Source organism: Eufriesea mexicana, unplaced genomic scaffold, assembly GCF_001483705.2.
Source record: "Eufriesea mexicana isolate 0111107269 unplaced genomic scaffold, ASM148370v2 scaffold2917, whole genome shotgun sequence".
Classification (NCBI taxonomy): Eukaryota; Metazoa; Arthropoda; class Insecta; order Hymenoptera; family Apidae; genus Eufriesea; species Eufriesea mexicana.
Genome location: NW_016910954.1, coordinates 641,516 through 658,589, shown reverse-complemented (window position 1 = coordinate 658,589; position 17,074 = coordinate 641,516). Strand labels below are relative to the sequence as shown.

At 46.4% G+C, this 17,074-nt stretch overlaps 1 protein-coding gene across 6 annotated transcripts in view; it reads right to left on the bottom strand.

Annotated features, from left to right (window-relative positions):
• sowah (ankyrin repeat domain family member sosondowah) overlaps positions 1-17,074 on the bottom strand; it is a 168,900-nt gene that overhangs the window by 10,503 nt on the left and 141,323 nt on the right. For all 6 annotated transcript variants that reach the window (XR_001890433.1, XM_017904353.1, XM_017904351.1 and 3 more), the window contains 2 exons: positions 12,499-12,597; positions 12,057-12,062 (listed from right to left, as the gene is read on the bottom strand). Coding sequence is in view for 5 of the 6 variants with exons in the window: in XM_017904353.1 (XP_017759842.1) it covers positions 12,057-12,062; positions 12,499-12,597 (105 nt within the window). In the remaining variant the exon portion in view is untranslated. The remainder of the gene's footprint in view (positions 1-12,056; positions 12,063-12,498; positions 12,598-17,074) is intronic.

Sequence of the window (17,074 nt, the reverse complement as noted above, 5' to 3'; positions counted from 1 at the left end):
GTTTGACAATCGCTTGCCAAAATTACTTTTCCGTATGAACCTTGCAAGTGGATGAGTTTCGAAAATTAGGAGAAAATTGGGATAGTATCTTCCTTAATTTAGAGGTTAATAGGATATGTACTGACTGCCATCTGTCAGCATCGTCGACGTATCGTATTGCGACGGCCTCTCCGACTGTTTGACAATCGCTTGCCAAAATCACTTTTCCTTGTGAATTTTGCAAGTCGATGGGTTCCGAAAATTAGGGAAAAATTGGGATAGTATCTTTCTTAATTTAGAGGTTAATAGGATATGTACTGACTGCCATCTGTCAGCATCGTCGACGTATCGCGTCGCGACGGTTTGACAATCGCTTGCCAAAATTACTTTTCCGTGTGAACCTTGCAAGTGGATGAGTTTCGAAAATTAGAAGAAAATTGGGATAATATCTCCCTTAATTTAGAGGTTAATAGGATATGTACTGACTGCCATCTGTCAGTATCGTCGACGTATCGCGACGCGACGGTTTGACAATCGCTTGCCAAAATTACTTTTCCGTATGAACCTTGCAAGTGGATGAGTTTCGAAAATTAGGAGAAAATTGGGATAGTATCTTCCTTAATTTAGAGGTTAATAGGATATGTACTGACTGCCATCTGTCAGCATCGTCGACGTATCGCGTCGCATTGGCCTCTCCGATTGTTTGACAATCGCTTGCCAAAATCACTTTTCCCTGTGAATTTTGCAAGTCGATGGGTGCCGAAAATTAGGGAAAAATTGGGATAGTGTCTTTTTTAATTTAGAAGTTAATAGGATATGTATTGACTGTCACCTGTCAACATCGACGACGTATCGCGTCGCATTGGCCTCTCCGATTGTTTGACAATCGCTTGCCAAAATCACTTTTCCCTGTGAATTTTGCAAGTCGATGGGTGCCGAAAATTAGGGAAAAATTGGGATAGTGTCTTTTTTAATTTAGAAGTTAATAGGATATGTATTGACTGTCACCTGTCAACATCGACGACGTATCGCGTCGCATTGGCCTCTCCGATTGTTTGACAATCGCTTGCCAAAATCACTTTTCCCTGTGAATTTTGCAAGTCGATGGGTGCCGAAAATTAGGGAAAAATTGGGATAGTGTCTTTTTTAATTTAGAAGTTAATAGGATATGTATTGACTATCACTTGTCAGTATTGACGACGTATCGCGTTGCGACGGCGTCTCTGACTGCGAAAGTCGCTTTTCCGTATGAATTGTTCAAATCGATGGGTTCCGAAAATTAGGGAAAAACTGGGATAGTGTCTTTTCTAATTTAGAGGTTAATTGGATACATACTGACCATTACCTGCCAATATCGCCGACGCATCGCATTCCAATTGTTTGATAATCGTTCGCGAAAATTGATTTCCGTATAAATTTCGCAAGTGAATAGTCTCCGAAAATTGAAATAATATGTTTTTCAATTTACAGACTAATTGGACATGGACTGACCGCTGCTTTCCAAGATGGCCGACGCGTCGCGTCGCGACGGCCTCTCAAGCTGCCTGACAATCAATGGTAAAAGTCACTTCTCTGTTTAAACCTTACAAATGGATATTCTTCGAAGATTACTATAACGTCTGTTTTAATTTCCAGGTTAATAGAACATGGACCAAAAGCATATTTGCAGAAGAAATTCGACGGAAGCAAGAAAATGGGGAAGCAGTGCTGGACCCCACTCGTCCACTTCAAACATTCCAGGTATTTCCTCTAGTAATTAAATAATCTTCGAAGATTGGCAAAATATAATAACGGGAAGTAGCACTTTGCTCGGTTTCTGAAATTTCGATTGAATTTATACCGTCGGTTAAAGACACTCTCGAGTATGAAATTAGAATGATTCGGTTGTTACGTTTGCTCGCGAAGAAAATGGAGAAAAGCAAGAGCGGAATAAAAATAGGAAACACCAGCGTTACGCTCCACTTTTGAAATTTAGAATACACGTAGACTCGATGTTAACGAGTTTATGCTAACGAGCGTGTGATTAATCGAAAAATTAGGGCATGTATAATTTGCGCTAGCTGTTAGCGAACGATTAAATTAAATGGAATTTCCATAGGAGAAAAAGGCAGGAGTAACAAAGCGGAGAATCATCCTCGTGCTCTATTTCTCCAATTTAAACCACACTGAAATCCCCCAATTAACAGCCGTTAATATCCCTTCGAACTTTGGGGCGAGGAATTCGAGAAACGATTAAAAAATTCAGGTCGCGAAATTACCTCCTGTCCTACGAATACCTAACAAGTCTCTTATCGTAATAGCTACGCTCGCGACTCGTACTACCCCGTAACCTAGGTCGCTAGAGCCGTACCACGCATACCAGCGATTAACCCTTACCTACCGCAATACGCATCTCATTAATATCGGAAAAGGGGAGAGAAAAAAGGAGGAAGCCTGGAAACAAAAGCGACTATCGCGTTCGTCACGAGGATCACACCACGCGTTCCACGACAATGTTATCCCTCATCGCGCGCTAATAACACGTTCTTCCCTGTCTCCCTACATCACCACGGGATCACCGTAGTCTGCCGATACACGCGCGACAGGCAATTACCATGCAAACGGTACCGAGCGAACGTCTTTTCGCACCCTCCTCTGTCGCGCGGCACGGCAAGGAGGAACGAGGAGAACGGGAGAAACGCGGACAAAAGGAGCCGCGCGTGCAAATAACCGCGTGAAACGGCGAATAACGAGGGATCGATGTTACGCGAAATCGTGTCGCGTTGGAAACATCGGACGGACGGTATCTGGCAATTAGTATCGCGCGGAGGGCGGCAGGTGAGGTGAGGCCGCTTTTCCACGGCCGGTGAGGAAGCAGCTGCCAGCTCTGCAACGTTCCTTCGCTTTTACAAAGATATTAACAATACGAGCGCGAGATGGACGCATAGCCGACTGGCCGATCGCCACGGCCTGTTTGACTAATGCGTGCCGGTATCGAGATAGCCGCACACGCACCCAATAACGCCTATAAATTAATAATTCAGCAGCTCGCCCTTAAGATTCGGATCTTTTGAATAATTTAGCAGGCGGACCGCGTGGTCCCCCGACCACGGCTGGGAAGTACCTGCGAGGAAAACGGGAAGGTGGATGCCTCCGATGGCGGAGGTAGGCTCGAGGTCCGGGTAGGATGGTCCAGAATCTTCGAGCTTGCGCGGTTAGCCGTCTTCGCACGGTCCTCTCCTGTCATTCGTTTTGACTTTCGAGGACATATTTTTGTCACAATTGCAAATTTTTAATCTCGCTGTTTTACGCGCAGCATGAAAGAAAAACAACGTAATTATACGAAAGGTGTGGTGTAATTAGAATTCTGCCAAAGCGAAACGTGTCATTCGGTGAAGGTAGAGGACGCTGGAATTCTTGGACGAAGAAAGATCGATCGCGGCGGTCGGGGCGGGGATAAAAATTGCGCGACCTTGAAATATCGTATGCAAAGTGTGCAAACCCGCGACGGTGGCTCTCGGTGAACCGGTACTCACGAAAGCGGGCTGCGAGCACGTACCGGCCGTTCACGATGTCCGCCTCGATAAGTGCGACAAATTGCGCGTAATTGTGTGCGTGTACCGGTCATTATCCGGTGGAGGTGAAAACGCGGTCGATTCGTCGATGCGCCGATGGAACGCCTCACGCACGGCCTCTCGAAGAATTTCCGAAATGAGATTTAAATTCTCATCGTCCAGCCTCTCGGCGTTTAAAATTCATTTCGAATTTCCCCCTGAAACCGAGCTACGCGATTCCGGCCATTTTACCTCGGTTAAAATAAACTGCGAAACATTCCGTTCGAACCGTTCGATAAAGCAAACACCAGTTGCAACATCCACGCGACGAGAAGTACCGTTTTCCAGTTACAGTTGTCAAGTTACGACTAAAAAATTGAATCGCGTTACTGAACCCGCCGCCATAAACAGCCTCCCTATTACGCGTATATATCTCCTTCTCTCAATATCGCATTCCGCAATAAACGCAGTGACAAATGCGTCGAAACCGCGATCATAGGCGAACGACGTTATCGAGTCGAGCTGTGTGCACCCCACCGGGGCTCGGAAAGGGGTCGCATCCGACTCGGCGAGGGAGAAAAAGAGAGGCAGAGAGTTATTCGGCAGAGAGTCGGCTCTAATTTATTTCACTTTAAAGTCCCCGCGTATAGGTGGGCGAAAGCCAGCTCGTACAGCAGCGGCAGGAATAGGAAATGGCACGTATGGGGTGACTCCGGAGTCACCCTTTACCCCCGACTCCAATAGCGTGCGACACGTGTGTCCTCGCGACAAGTGGCGCGACACCCTCTGTGCTTTCACGCATGCTCACTCTCACCACCCTTTTCTATTTCGTTCGTCCGCGTATACGAGCGCCGCGACTCACCCTTCCCTCTGCTCTTTATACTTTCGACGATATTTTAAAGTAGCATTGTCCCGACACGCGGAGTCACCGAGCCTCGAGACAATATCGCGTCGTCACCGACCCCCTTTTCACCCGTTTCTCACCCCCCGCCTCGCCCCCTTCTCGCCCCGCGAGAACTCATCCCTCGCCACCCCGAACCCTCGCCCGTCTGGTCCCGGTTCTTCCCAGGATTTCTTCTCGCGATCCCGGACCGTGTGTGCCTCCTGTGTGCGTTCCCCGGGTTCGAGGAGGGAGTCTTTGTCGTCCTTCTTCGGCGGCAGCCTTCGGGAACGGGACAGCTGCCGGCCACCAATATCACGCACGCGTATATCACCGTTGAGGATTTTCAATTTTAATATTTTCCTACATCGAGCCGCCTTTACGAGCAGCTAAATCATAACGGCCCGCCCCGCACGCTCCAGATTCCGACATTTTGTATTTCGACACCCTCGGATATTGGTTCCTATAACGTGGAGTACCACCTTTCTTCTTCGTTCAGATACTCACGCCGGGTGGTAGCCCCCGCAGGTACTTTGATTTTCGAGTCTTCACCTTCCTGGTTCTCTTGAGACAATTTTAGGAAGGGAGAGTGACATTACGTAGGATTCGCTGAATTATCGTCGGTCATCTTATGGGGTTCATCGATATCTCGCTGTGTAGTAAAAATTAAATACTAAGATAGACTCTACAACCTAGCGATGCGAGGGCGATCCCTTCCCCTGCGTTTTGTCTCTTGTCTCCCGTTTTCTAGAGACGTCTTGTGATCTGCGTGACCCTAACAGACCAGATTAGTTCTAATCGTTCGCTCATTTAACCCTTTGACTACGGCAGACTTTGAAACGCACCGGTCGTACCACACGGATAGGAATTCGTTTACAATGTCCGCCGAGAACGGCAAAATTTTGGGTAGAGATGCGCCCTCCGTGTCAGAAAAGCAAACTGTGTTGAGCGCTTATATGCGCCCTTCGTGTCACAAAAGCAAAATTTCTGAGCGCGTATATACGTCCACAGTAGCCAAGGGGTTAATCACCTGTGTTGGCAAGAAATTCACAGACGCGTGTGCCAGAACGTTCCAGTGTTTCCGTGACAATTGCCTGACAACGTGTATACCACGTCGTTGGCGATTCTGCGACAAAAGTATTACGACGTGCGTGGCACGTCTTTCCAGCGCAAGTGGTTAATAAACGTGTATACAGTTTTTCCACTGTTATCATTGGTTATTATTCCTTTGCGTTATAACCCCGTAACACTCGCAATTAGAAATATCGAAATCTCGGTATTATCTTTGGTATTATTTTAGTCTTGGTATTATACTTTGATATTATCGTTTACAATATGCTTTTATCCGGAGTCAAAAAGAAAGAAACAAAGTGAGGGCAATCTAATGTTGGGAGATGAGGAGCTAGGAAGAGAAACGTGGGTCTGACTGATTACAGTGTAATAGGGCCCACTTTTTCTGATACAATCATAAATATAAGGTAGATGAATTTCTTCTCCTAGTCAGAACTGTCAGTCTACGTATCACGTAATATTCATCTACTTAAGATCGAACAAATGAACGGTAAATATCGATGTCAGACGAGATTCAGGGATGGTAAACGATAATTTACGAGTCACTAAGATTGACATGGATTCGGGATTTGAAACGTAATTTTACCGTAACGTGAAAATCATGATATTGCTATTAAAAGTGGTGACTTAGGAAATATCAAAATACCAAATCGTCATGAAACGTAAAATATTGGAATACGAAGTTTTAAATTAACTTTATTATAAAATAAAATAAAATAAAATAAAAAATTCTCCATATTTTTTGAATTTAAATGAGACCTAAACTTCCAAATATATATAAATGGTCTCTTTCTTTTTCGTTAAAATCTTTTTGGAACTACCAAGGGTATCAAAATGGCTAATTAGGGATTTTTTATTTTTCGAATTATTGGAAATATGCAGCTACTCTTCGCAAAATTAATATTGGTCCTTCGTCAGATAGGAGAATTATTATTTATTCTTAACTATTTCCAATGCATTGCTTTAATTAATATCGTTTATATATATCACATTTACGTAGGAATTTCAGCTCGGTAGTTCTAGTGTTAAACCCCCACGTCGTGGTACACGTTGACACTACTGATTTAACACATAGATGACGGTATGCTCTGATAAGCATATAACCCGAATTCCCACGTATTCCTTGAATTATCGATAAATTGAAAAGATTTAATAGAGTGCATAGCACTTAACAAGTGTAAAATTTGATTGAAAATCAATCACGATCTCTATCCACTCCTCTAATGAAAGTAATATATTTGTCGATACAAGTAGTCTCTGTTTTTACAGTATCTCGATATGTTTTATCTGACAACACATCTGCACAAATTTCTGTGCCATATTCGACAGCCTGATCTTCCATTTTTGATTGCCTCCTCATTACCAAAACAAAACGTAAGAATATATTCACATTTTGTTTATAGCTTCCATCACAATTTTACTATTTTACTTAACTATAGGTGCCATTCTTTATGAGTTATCGCATGAATTATGCGGTAAATTAGAACACAATTTACGCGACTAGACCATGTTATACCTTTACAAACGGTCAGTTGGGAGACAAAAGTAAAGCCAAACTTTTGAGACATGTCAAGAATCTTCATTAACTCTTTGACTGCCACGCAATTGGAATCACATGTTTGCCTCAGGAAGTCACGGAAGTGCACCGCTAGATGCAAGATTATATAATAGTTCAATAGGGCACCTTTTATTTCAAAGTATCTTCTAATTAGCGTTTATATTCAAAATATATTAATTGTCAATTTTCATTCAATGTTGTTCGATGTAATTTAAGTAAGCTCCGGTCACTAATGACCACCGTGGCGTCATAGGAGAAGCCGTGGCCGGTCATATATGTCCAACGTGGCAGTCAAAGTGTTAATCAACATCCCAATAATCTCAACAAAACTGTTATACCACAGTTAGATATAGAACACTGAATTTCTTTGGGACAAGACTCTTTCTATCACGTGCACACATTCGCTTCTTCCAGAAAACAACTGTCGTCACTTATCAAACCTCAACCCTCAAAGGGTTAACGCGATTTTCATTCGCGCGAAACGAGTCCACGTGGAACATGTCGATTCCCATGTAAGCCGCGAATTAGCATTTCCCGTCACCAAAGTGTCAAACAGTCGACTCTTTCATAGCATCTTCCCACCTGCTACGCTACCATCCGTCGTAGCAATTCCCATTTACCTTATACCCGACAGACATACTCGCAGCAAGATGCTCGATCCCGTAATTCCGCAGGATACGTTCGAAATGGGTCACCCGGTGTACGCGACAGATTCCGCCAGTGTCTCGAGGGTCTACCGGTGGGATCGCCATTGTCGTTGGCTGTCGTACGCCCGGCAAGGATGCAGGCGCCACACGGGCGGCTTACGGTCCCCGTGGGGAACGGGCACCGTTTTTTGCGGGGATTAAATGCGAGCCGATGCCGCGATAAGCCGTAGAAAACTACGCTGGAAGCGGTACCGGTGACAGATTACGCTCGTGACTGCGATCCGCCATGCGCCGCGTACCTCTAGCGACGTCTAACGTTCGACGCCCACCTGGTCCGGTCGCGTGAACAAACGCCGCGACGAATTTCGTCTGATGTGTCTATCGGCAAACGAGGCAAACCTCCGGATGACGTCCGGTTCACAGCGGAAGAAACAGGCTGGCTGTTACGACGCCTCGGGTCGCCACGAGAATTTCCTCTCCGCCTCCTCACAGGGGGATTAGAATTCAGGTAGTTCTCGCGGAGGGAATTAGCTTTGACTATCGGGCCCCCGATCTAGGTTAAAAATTATGCTTCGTTTGATACGAAGCTGTCTCGAATCGCTGGAAAGTAAACAACGCTGCACGACTTGGAGGATCAGAATAAGGGACTATGTCCCTCTACAGTAGACGGACAGTAGACGATGCAGATGAAGAGGAAGGGGGCTCAAGGGGATCAAAGAAGATGGAACGAGAGGCTGAGGAAATTGATTTTGCGCCTGTCAAGGAAAAATTCGCGAAGATTAGCGATAAAAGTACTAAATTTTTATTAGAAATTTGAAGATGGATATAGAAGATTCTGTGGCTTCTTTGATCCAAGTAGAGTTGGCTTTATAGCAGGTTCGATTGAGACGTTTACACGTGTCTGTTTAATGCTAACACGCGTAACAGTAGCATCTTCGATGAAGACGGAATGAGAGTCTGAGGAAATTGATTTTACGCCTGTCAAGGAAAAATTCGAGAAAATTAATGATAAAAGCGATCAATTCTGATTAGAAATTTGAAAATGGATATAGGAGGTTTCGTGGCTTCTTTGATCCAAGTAGAATTGGCATTATAGCAGGTTCGATTGAGACGTTTACACGTGTCTGTTTAATGCTAACACGCGTAACAGTAGCATCTTCGATGAAGACGGAATGAGAGCCTGAGGAAATTGATTTTGCGCCTGTCAAGGAAAAATTCGCGAAGATTAGCGATAAAAGCGACCAATTTTGATTAGAAATTTGAAGATGGATATAGGAGGTTTCGTGGCTTCTTTGATCCAAGTAGAATTGGCATTATAGCAGGTTCGATTGAGACGTTTACACGTGTCTGTTTAATGCTAACACGCGTAACAGTAGCATCTTCGATGAAGACGTGGTATCGTGTGAACGCCGCTTCCGGTTATTATCCATTAGACAAAATAAGCGAATCGTTCGCAAAACGGTACCCTCTGAACTATGCAGTTCTTAGAAGCTTGTTCGAAATTCATCATTCTTTTATAACCACTTCTATCCCACGGTAATTAACTCTGCTTTCCAAATTCTTGAAATTTTAGCGCCAAGACGATTGCGCCGTTACTCGAGGATTTATATTTAAAAGAAATTCATATCTCTAGCTTGTTGTCTAGTCGATGTTAATCGACTCTGCCGACGAACTGCTCAATTTACCCTTCGTTTCACTGCGAGTTGCTCGCGCTTGTAATCTACCTTCGCAGTGGTCGAAATCTATAATCTCGCTAGGAAACGAATCGTTGCATCCGGCGCGTAAAAACGATCGTAAAGGCAGCGTTTACAAGCGAATGACGGGAAAATGGAATTGCTTTGATTCGAGACGGTTAGATCGGAGGACGGGTTGGATATTACACGGTGCGAAATCGCGGCGAGGAGGATACGCGACTTAGGATCCCGCCGTCGGGGAGACTCGTTCCCGGTTCGCCACGTTTTTCCCTCTTTTTCATTTGCCAGGGCATTAAGCGGGCGAGGCGGCCGCTGGGATAAGCCGCAGAAAACTACGGCGAGAGTGGTGGCTGTGACAGATTACGCCGTGCCACACGATTCACCGTCTGCCGCTAAAGCCGCTGCTGGGAGGAAAAAAGAGCTGGCCGGATAGAGGACGGATCCATTCCGGAGTGGATTAGCTCGGGTCCACGTTGTTGGTACCTACACGGATACACGCGTATTTATTAAATCGAGCACTAATCCCCGAAAACAGAGAGTCTGGCGCACTTCCACGGATACAGAGCTGACGTTTTAAAGGAATCCAAGCTACCTCGAGGGGGTTCTTACACTACTTTTCTCGTTTCATCTACTCTGCGTTGCTGGAAAGAAGTCATCTGAGAAACTTGTAGGACCGAATCCTCACCAATCCTCAACCATTCTAACATCATGGCAGAAGTAGAGTAAAATGTTTCCCTTATTGGTAGAACTGATCCTTTCCTATTAGCTCGCTCATAGAACACCATGTGACAAAGAAAGCGAACGAAGCAACGAGACAAAGCGAGACAGACGCAAGAAATAGATGCAAGAGCGTAGACTCGTCCCAAAAGCATATTAACTTCAGATTCTTCCGATGAACACACGATTATTCGCAATTACCGATTACTAATTAGCATCTTGATTAACTTTTCATTGCATTACGCAGCAAACGTGATGTACTATACGCATACTTTTTATATTTATGTTGTATTGTGCGATTTTTTAAACGGTTATCTAGTATGATGCAATTATATAATTAATTCATCATAAAAAATACATCTTAAATTTTAAATCAATTTTCATAAATGATGTTAATTATTATTACTTTTGTACTTCTTCACTTTATAAATCTTTGAGCTATCGTCGTCTGATTTCTTATCCGACTCACTGCTTTGTATTTCCAATTCTAGGTCCTCAGTTGCGTCTTCTATTATTCCATCTTTCGTTCGATATTCGTGTTCCGGTGTTTCTACGTGTTTACAAAATCCTTTCCAATCATTTGGTGTCGTTTCGTTTATTGCCTGACGTAGTAGTGCTTCCAATTCATTGTAAGTTAACTCTGAGATAACGTTTCTTTCGCGGATATCTCACGCCCATGTTAACGTGTCACGTTACCGAACTTGGAGATAGTAGTTTTGGGAATGTTATAGAAAAGTGAGTATTACTAAAGTGGAATACTCCTCTTGCTCCGCAACCGAACGAGATGACTTCTTTTCAGCAACGCAGAGTACCTATCCGGGGTCTATCGTGATCGATGACGTTTCGCACGGTTTTCGAAGATCTTGCATCTTGAAGATTTTGGAAATAAACGACGTGGATAAGGGGGAAATAAAAAGGAAAAGGAAGAAGCGTATCGAGTAACGAGCAGGCGGATGCGCGAACGTGCTTTGCAACTTCGGAAGATTCATCGTCGGACGAATATGATCGCGATTAGATACGATCTGCAGCCATTACGCTGCTAATCGCCTTAATTGAGCCGCTCCGCGGGTCAGGAGGGGAAAGAGGGTACGGGAAGAACCTTGTACACCGCGTAACCGTTTCCTCGCGATAAACCAGAAAATACCACGCTCGTCCTGGCACTACCATTTGCGCCAAATTGAATTCCGATGAATTCGAGGGGTCGCCATTTTTCTTTCACCGGGACGACAAACGTTCTACGCGTTTCCACCTTCGTCCGGCTATCTAGCGTGGAACGTGTGCGGTAGTTCAGCGGTGTTTGTCGCGAGCCGCTAACGAGCAACCTTCTCTCCTCTCTCGCTCTCTTTCTCCCGTTTTCTCCGACGGTCCGTCTCCTTTCTGCCCTCCTTTGCCCCGCGAAGGGCACTCCAGCTTATATAAGTCTTATAAAGAGCAAAGCGGCGGACCACACACATCCGATCCTATCTGCAGCCTTCTCTCTGTGCGCTGCGTCCACCTTTCCCTCTCTTTCCTTACCCTTCCGCCACGGGGACAAACTCTGCGCCGTCTCTCCTCTCCTCTCTTCTCTACCGCCGAGCAGAGACGCGCGGCGCTCGCTGCCCGCTTAAATCCGCGTCCAGCGCTCCTTTCGCACGCCGGCCGCTCAGAGATCACGGTAGATAGGGTCGCGGTGCTCGCTCGCGATTTATTCCCGGACAGACCTCGCTTCTTTTCGCTTTTCTCTTTATCGATGACACCCTTTACCCCCAGACCTTCCTTTTTCCAGCTATCGTTCGCGATCACGAGTTCTAGACTAACACTCGCGACAGGTGTCGAAAGAGTTGATGGATTTGGGGGTCAGATTGAGAAGATCAGTGGTTCGCGTGGAATAAATGGGTTGGAAGCTAGAGTTCAGGTTTTGGGAGGTCTTCTCGTAGCTCGATGGTATAAACGTCGATGTGTGCGATATTTGACGCGAATGAAAATTGTAAGACTTACCCCGTTCTGTGGACCACAGGTTGGTACCGCAACCGGAAACAGGAGAAGACAGAATTATATTCTAGAATCGGTGCTAGAGCTAAGTTTCGAAATATTTGCCTGGCTGTGCACAAATTCACGTCTACGTTGCACGATATACGGATCGTAAGCTTATTCGCGATGGCAACCACGCGGTAGTAAAAACTCCATACGCACCCTATATGCGCCCATCTTTGCATAATGTCCTTTAAAAAAAGAAATACTGCTTGGCAGCTTTTATGACCCGATGAAGTGACAACGTGAGAACGTTGTTCGAATTTCGAACGAAGTTTAAAGCTTTAAGGTAAATCGAAACGGGAGTTTTGAATTTGCGATTTTCAATCTTCGAATTTTCGAAATTTTTGCGCCAGTTACCCCGATTTTTGCTGCCGAAGCGTTTGAAATGTATCTCGATACCACTCACCGAAGTCTCGTTGATGCTCTTGATGTAATTCTTGTATTTGCCCGCGATGAGCTTCACGATGTTCTCGTCGCCGTGCTTGGCCGCCCAGTGCAACGCCGTCTGTAACAACGCCGACAACAACATCAACAACACGGGACAATAAATCGCACGATCCAGCCGTACTCGGGAATAGAATTATCGTGGCCGCGGATTATACTCTCGCGCGCGAAGAAACGCGGTAAGACGGGGGGGGCTGGGGGCAGCGTGAGCCGGGGCTGGACGTAAAAATACGCCAACGACGGAAATTTACGGGCCACGTCGCGAATATTTCGGAAAAATCGCGACGGTGGCCCGGTTGTAGACACGACGCGAGCAGCTGTAGCGTATTTTCAGCCCGCGGGGCCCCGGTGAAATATTCGCGAATTAAGCAACGGCACCAGGCCACGTCGACCGGAACGAGCTGGATGAATGGCGACGTCGGACAGCACTCGAGAGTAGAATGAGGTGGAGCACTTTGAGAGCAGTCGATCACTGGCGCGAGCCTGTGGCGCAGGGAAGAAGAAGAAGAAGAAGAAGAGGGCGACGAGACTCGCCTCGTGGAGGCTGAGGAAGACTCAAGACTGCGTCGAGAGTCGTCGTCAGGGCTCGAATTACTTCCCGTAGATGTGGATGTCTGTTAACGCTAGGTTTACGGACGCTATCTGTATACCTATTTCTTCGGACACCTGTCAAATTTGCAGGTAAAGCAAACCACGTATCTGTTCTTTTTTAACGAGTAGTTTAATTTAAAAACAATTACAATATTGACAGTCTCAATATAAGTTAACCCTCTGAGAGCCGAGTTGTTCGACGTTAAGAGTGCACTGGGGATCGCCCATTTCTTACGACAGAGCACGCGCTGCATTGCCTGCTTTTTAATAAAAAAAAATAAAAAAAAGAAATAATTTGAGCAGTGACAGCAAAAACTTTAACAGAACCATTTATTTCATTAAACCATTGACTGCCAACTACGAGATATCTCGTAGTAAGCGTCTGCACCAAAACTGACAGCTACGAGATATCTCGTAGTGTGTGCTGCAAGTTTAGATTGGCCAAAATGGCCATTTGAGTTAGGAATTATTAGAAAGGATGAATGAAAAATGTATATAGCGTAGAGAACATATTAATTATCAATTTTTATTATTAAAATTATAACTTGGACGATTAGATCGTTATATTTTGTAAAATTTCATGTTTTCTTTAAAATAAAACCGTGGCACCCAGGGCAAGACGCGCTAAATTTGCGTGGCAGTTAATGGGTTAAGCAATAATACCATACAAAATGGTATATTATATCTCTTAAATTGAAAATTTAATAATTTTGTATTGTGCATTTATTACAAAATTATTATTTTACAAAACTATACAGCGGTCATAGGCCAGATTGAATGGTTGTGTGAGAACCCATATATGGGTTCATAGCGTTCAAAGGGTTAACTAAATCTGTTACCATCGTATAATTGGAGCAACCCATCCGTCAAATTGACGGGTTTCGTGAATCTAGTGTTAAAAAGGCAAAGTCCCCCAAGGAAACTCACGAAAACCTTCAGGATTCTTGACTCAGATTCGGATAGACGTCACCATGGATGTCACACCATGCCAACCAAGTTTGGAGAAAGTTAATCGACGAGAGTCTTATGGAAAAATTAGTCGCACGGTGACAGACTGACTGACGGAAGAGGCGGTGGACGCAAAGCTTCCCGCAATTTTGTTTAAATCGCCGGTTTACCCTGTTGGTAAAACGCGTGACACGCGGAGCGAGAGGGAGAGAGAGAGGGTTGGAAATAACGCGGCAGTAAAATGTAAAGAGCAGGTTTTTAAATCCAAAACAGCACGCGTCCGCGGCGGTTCATGCGAACGCGGGCTCGTTTAAGCGCTGAGTTATATCCGGGCTGGCTTGCTTTGACATCGAGCCGTTCAAATAGCCGGTTATTTCCATATAGCGGGTTCTCCCGACCGCGGATTATTTCGAGCATATACGTTATTATTCTTTGCAAGTTAGCCGTGACGGCTCGTAAATTTAATGGCCGTGGGCAGGTCTCGCAAAAACGCGCGGACACGCGCGCGCCATTCGTCCGACGGCGCTTAAATGTCGCTGTCGCGTGGGACCTCGCGGTGTCATCGCGAACGCGTCATGCCTTCAATCATCCCTTCGATTTCGCGCTTTTCGTCATACCCGGAAAGCCTCTTCGATACTTTTCTCAGAGAAAATCACGACTTAATTAACCAAGTACATCAAGTATAAGTACTCCACTAGAGACATCTACAGGGACCTCTATACACTTGATGAACTTTTAAATGACAGTGTTTCTTCCGGCAAAAGTAACTAGGTATTGTAAGGGGGGGTTTAATAATATTCTAACAAGAACTGGCCGCTAATACTCTTTCCTAATAACTGTCTCTCAGTAACTCTTCTCAACGCACTCTCTAGGAACTGTCTAAACTCTGTCTAACAACTACCTCGTACGCTTCGCGACCTGTCCTCTTAAGGATGGGTCACCTTTGTTCATTGATCGCGGATCAAAGGGATCGCCGCTTCGATTTGAGACCCCGGGTATCATTGCTAGGTGCTTCTCATTCACGCCGCTTTATCGGTAACCGGAACTCGCGTAATCTTATATATTCTTACACTATGAAACACGCAACTCTGAAATCAGGTGACGAAATTGAAAACAGGAAAGAAGTGGGAGGAAAGGGTAAAAAGAGACAAGATGTTCGCTGGCGTAACAGCCAGGAGGAACGAGGATTATTCCACGCGGAGCAGCGCAGGGTGGCTAGTTCGCTAAGAGAGAAATATACGACTCGCGTCGGGGAGATAAGCAAGCGGTGCTCTCGGGGACATGCATTTTAATTCCGTCAAGTCCGCGTCCCGGGGGTAGATTAAAAATAGTGTCCAGGTCTCCAGATTCGCGCGCGGCCGTCATAGAAAGCCGGACGTCCACCTGATCCACGCGGAGCGAGCCACCGTCGCGGCTGGACCGTCTGCACCGGTACCAGAGACAACTTGCAGGCCACCTCATTAGCGGCGGAAAAACTCATCCTAACGAGGCTACGTACCTAATGACGAGAACCACGCGCGCGCTCTTTCGTGTATGCCTATTTATCCGACGCGACTGTGTGCGGCTTTACGTGGCCACCGTTGTGCTACCACGGTCCACCCTACGTTCTATACGTCTGTCCGTGAGGTAGGCGTGTGTGCGCGCGCCAGCGTCGTTCGTGTGGCCACGTGTGGGGTGCACCTTGTGCGCCCACTAGCCCTATATGCGCTGACTCCACGGCAAATTAACGAGCGACGCACCGAGAGGATATACGACCTCCTGCTTGATATTAGAGGCACGTGGCGCCAATACCGTTGCTCGACCAGCCACCGGCCACTCGACTGAAAGGACACTCCGATCGAAATCGAAATCGCTTCTGTTTGCTAAACACGGACGTGCAAATGGCGCATTGACGACGAAGAATGAGCCCGGTTCTGGTTTAAACCCCCAGGGCCAACCTGTCGTCGCGGGTCTCGAGATTTCGAGACTATCCCAGGTCCGATGTCTCGGGGGACCGTATATCTGGAATACGAGGAGGTGCGGGGTTGGACGGAAATTTTTACTAGACCCAACGATACGAAAGATAGCTCCTCTTTTCATCTCCACCGAATCTCCAACGACCGCGTTCTAGTCCGACAGACGGACCAAGGGAACAGACTAAGGCCTCTGACGTAACAATCTCTCACACCGAACCACCCCGTGAACAAGGCGCGACATCGCAGCCAGCGGCACAGATTCGAGGAAGACGGCACAATGAATCTCGTTTACGCGGAGTATAAAGGAGCGTGCGAGTGCTAATCAAGATTAGGATCAGCCCGAGCGACAGACGAGCGCGCGTGATCACCGACGCAGGAGCGAGAACGCGGGGACCAGCTGCGAACACGGTTCCGCCTAATACGGTCCGGCGCGAAAGATGCAAGAATCCGGGGGAAATTACACGGCCGGGAAGCAAAATGAATTTTTACGGTAGCCCCGGTCGGGCGTGCGAGGGGCCATCAGCGCGTTTCTCTACGCGCTCGGTATATACCGCGCTCGGCCGTCTACTTGCAGCCTTGCTAACGAAGTTTTATGAAGCGCGATAGCGCCATACCTACGCCGTCCCGTGGACTTTGGCGCTCCTTAATTTGTGAACGCTGCGCGCACACACTGTGTCGGCTGCCGCGAAAGAATGGTATGTCGGCCGACAACGTGATATATCTTCGGTCCTCTGCCCTGGACCTTCGTCGACCACCGCGCGCCGTGGCTATATACACGGTAGCCGTCGTCTTCGCGCTCTTTACCGGCCGATTCCCGGCTCACGGAGAGATCCCTCGCTCGCCTTCGTCATGCGTGAGAACGTTCGCGTCGATGCTGACCCTCCCGGCGAGTGATTTGCGTTCCCCTTTGTTCCGCGATCTTGCGCCAGCTCGTGCCACGTTCTTGCCTTATGTCGCATTGTTCGCCGCATTAATAGCGGGATCGATGTATCGTTAATTGTAGGGGACGTTTTATAGGCTGCTCCGATGGACTGAGCGTTTGGG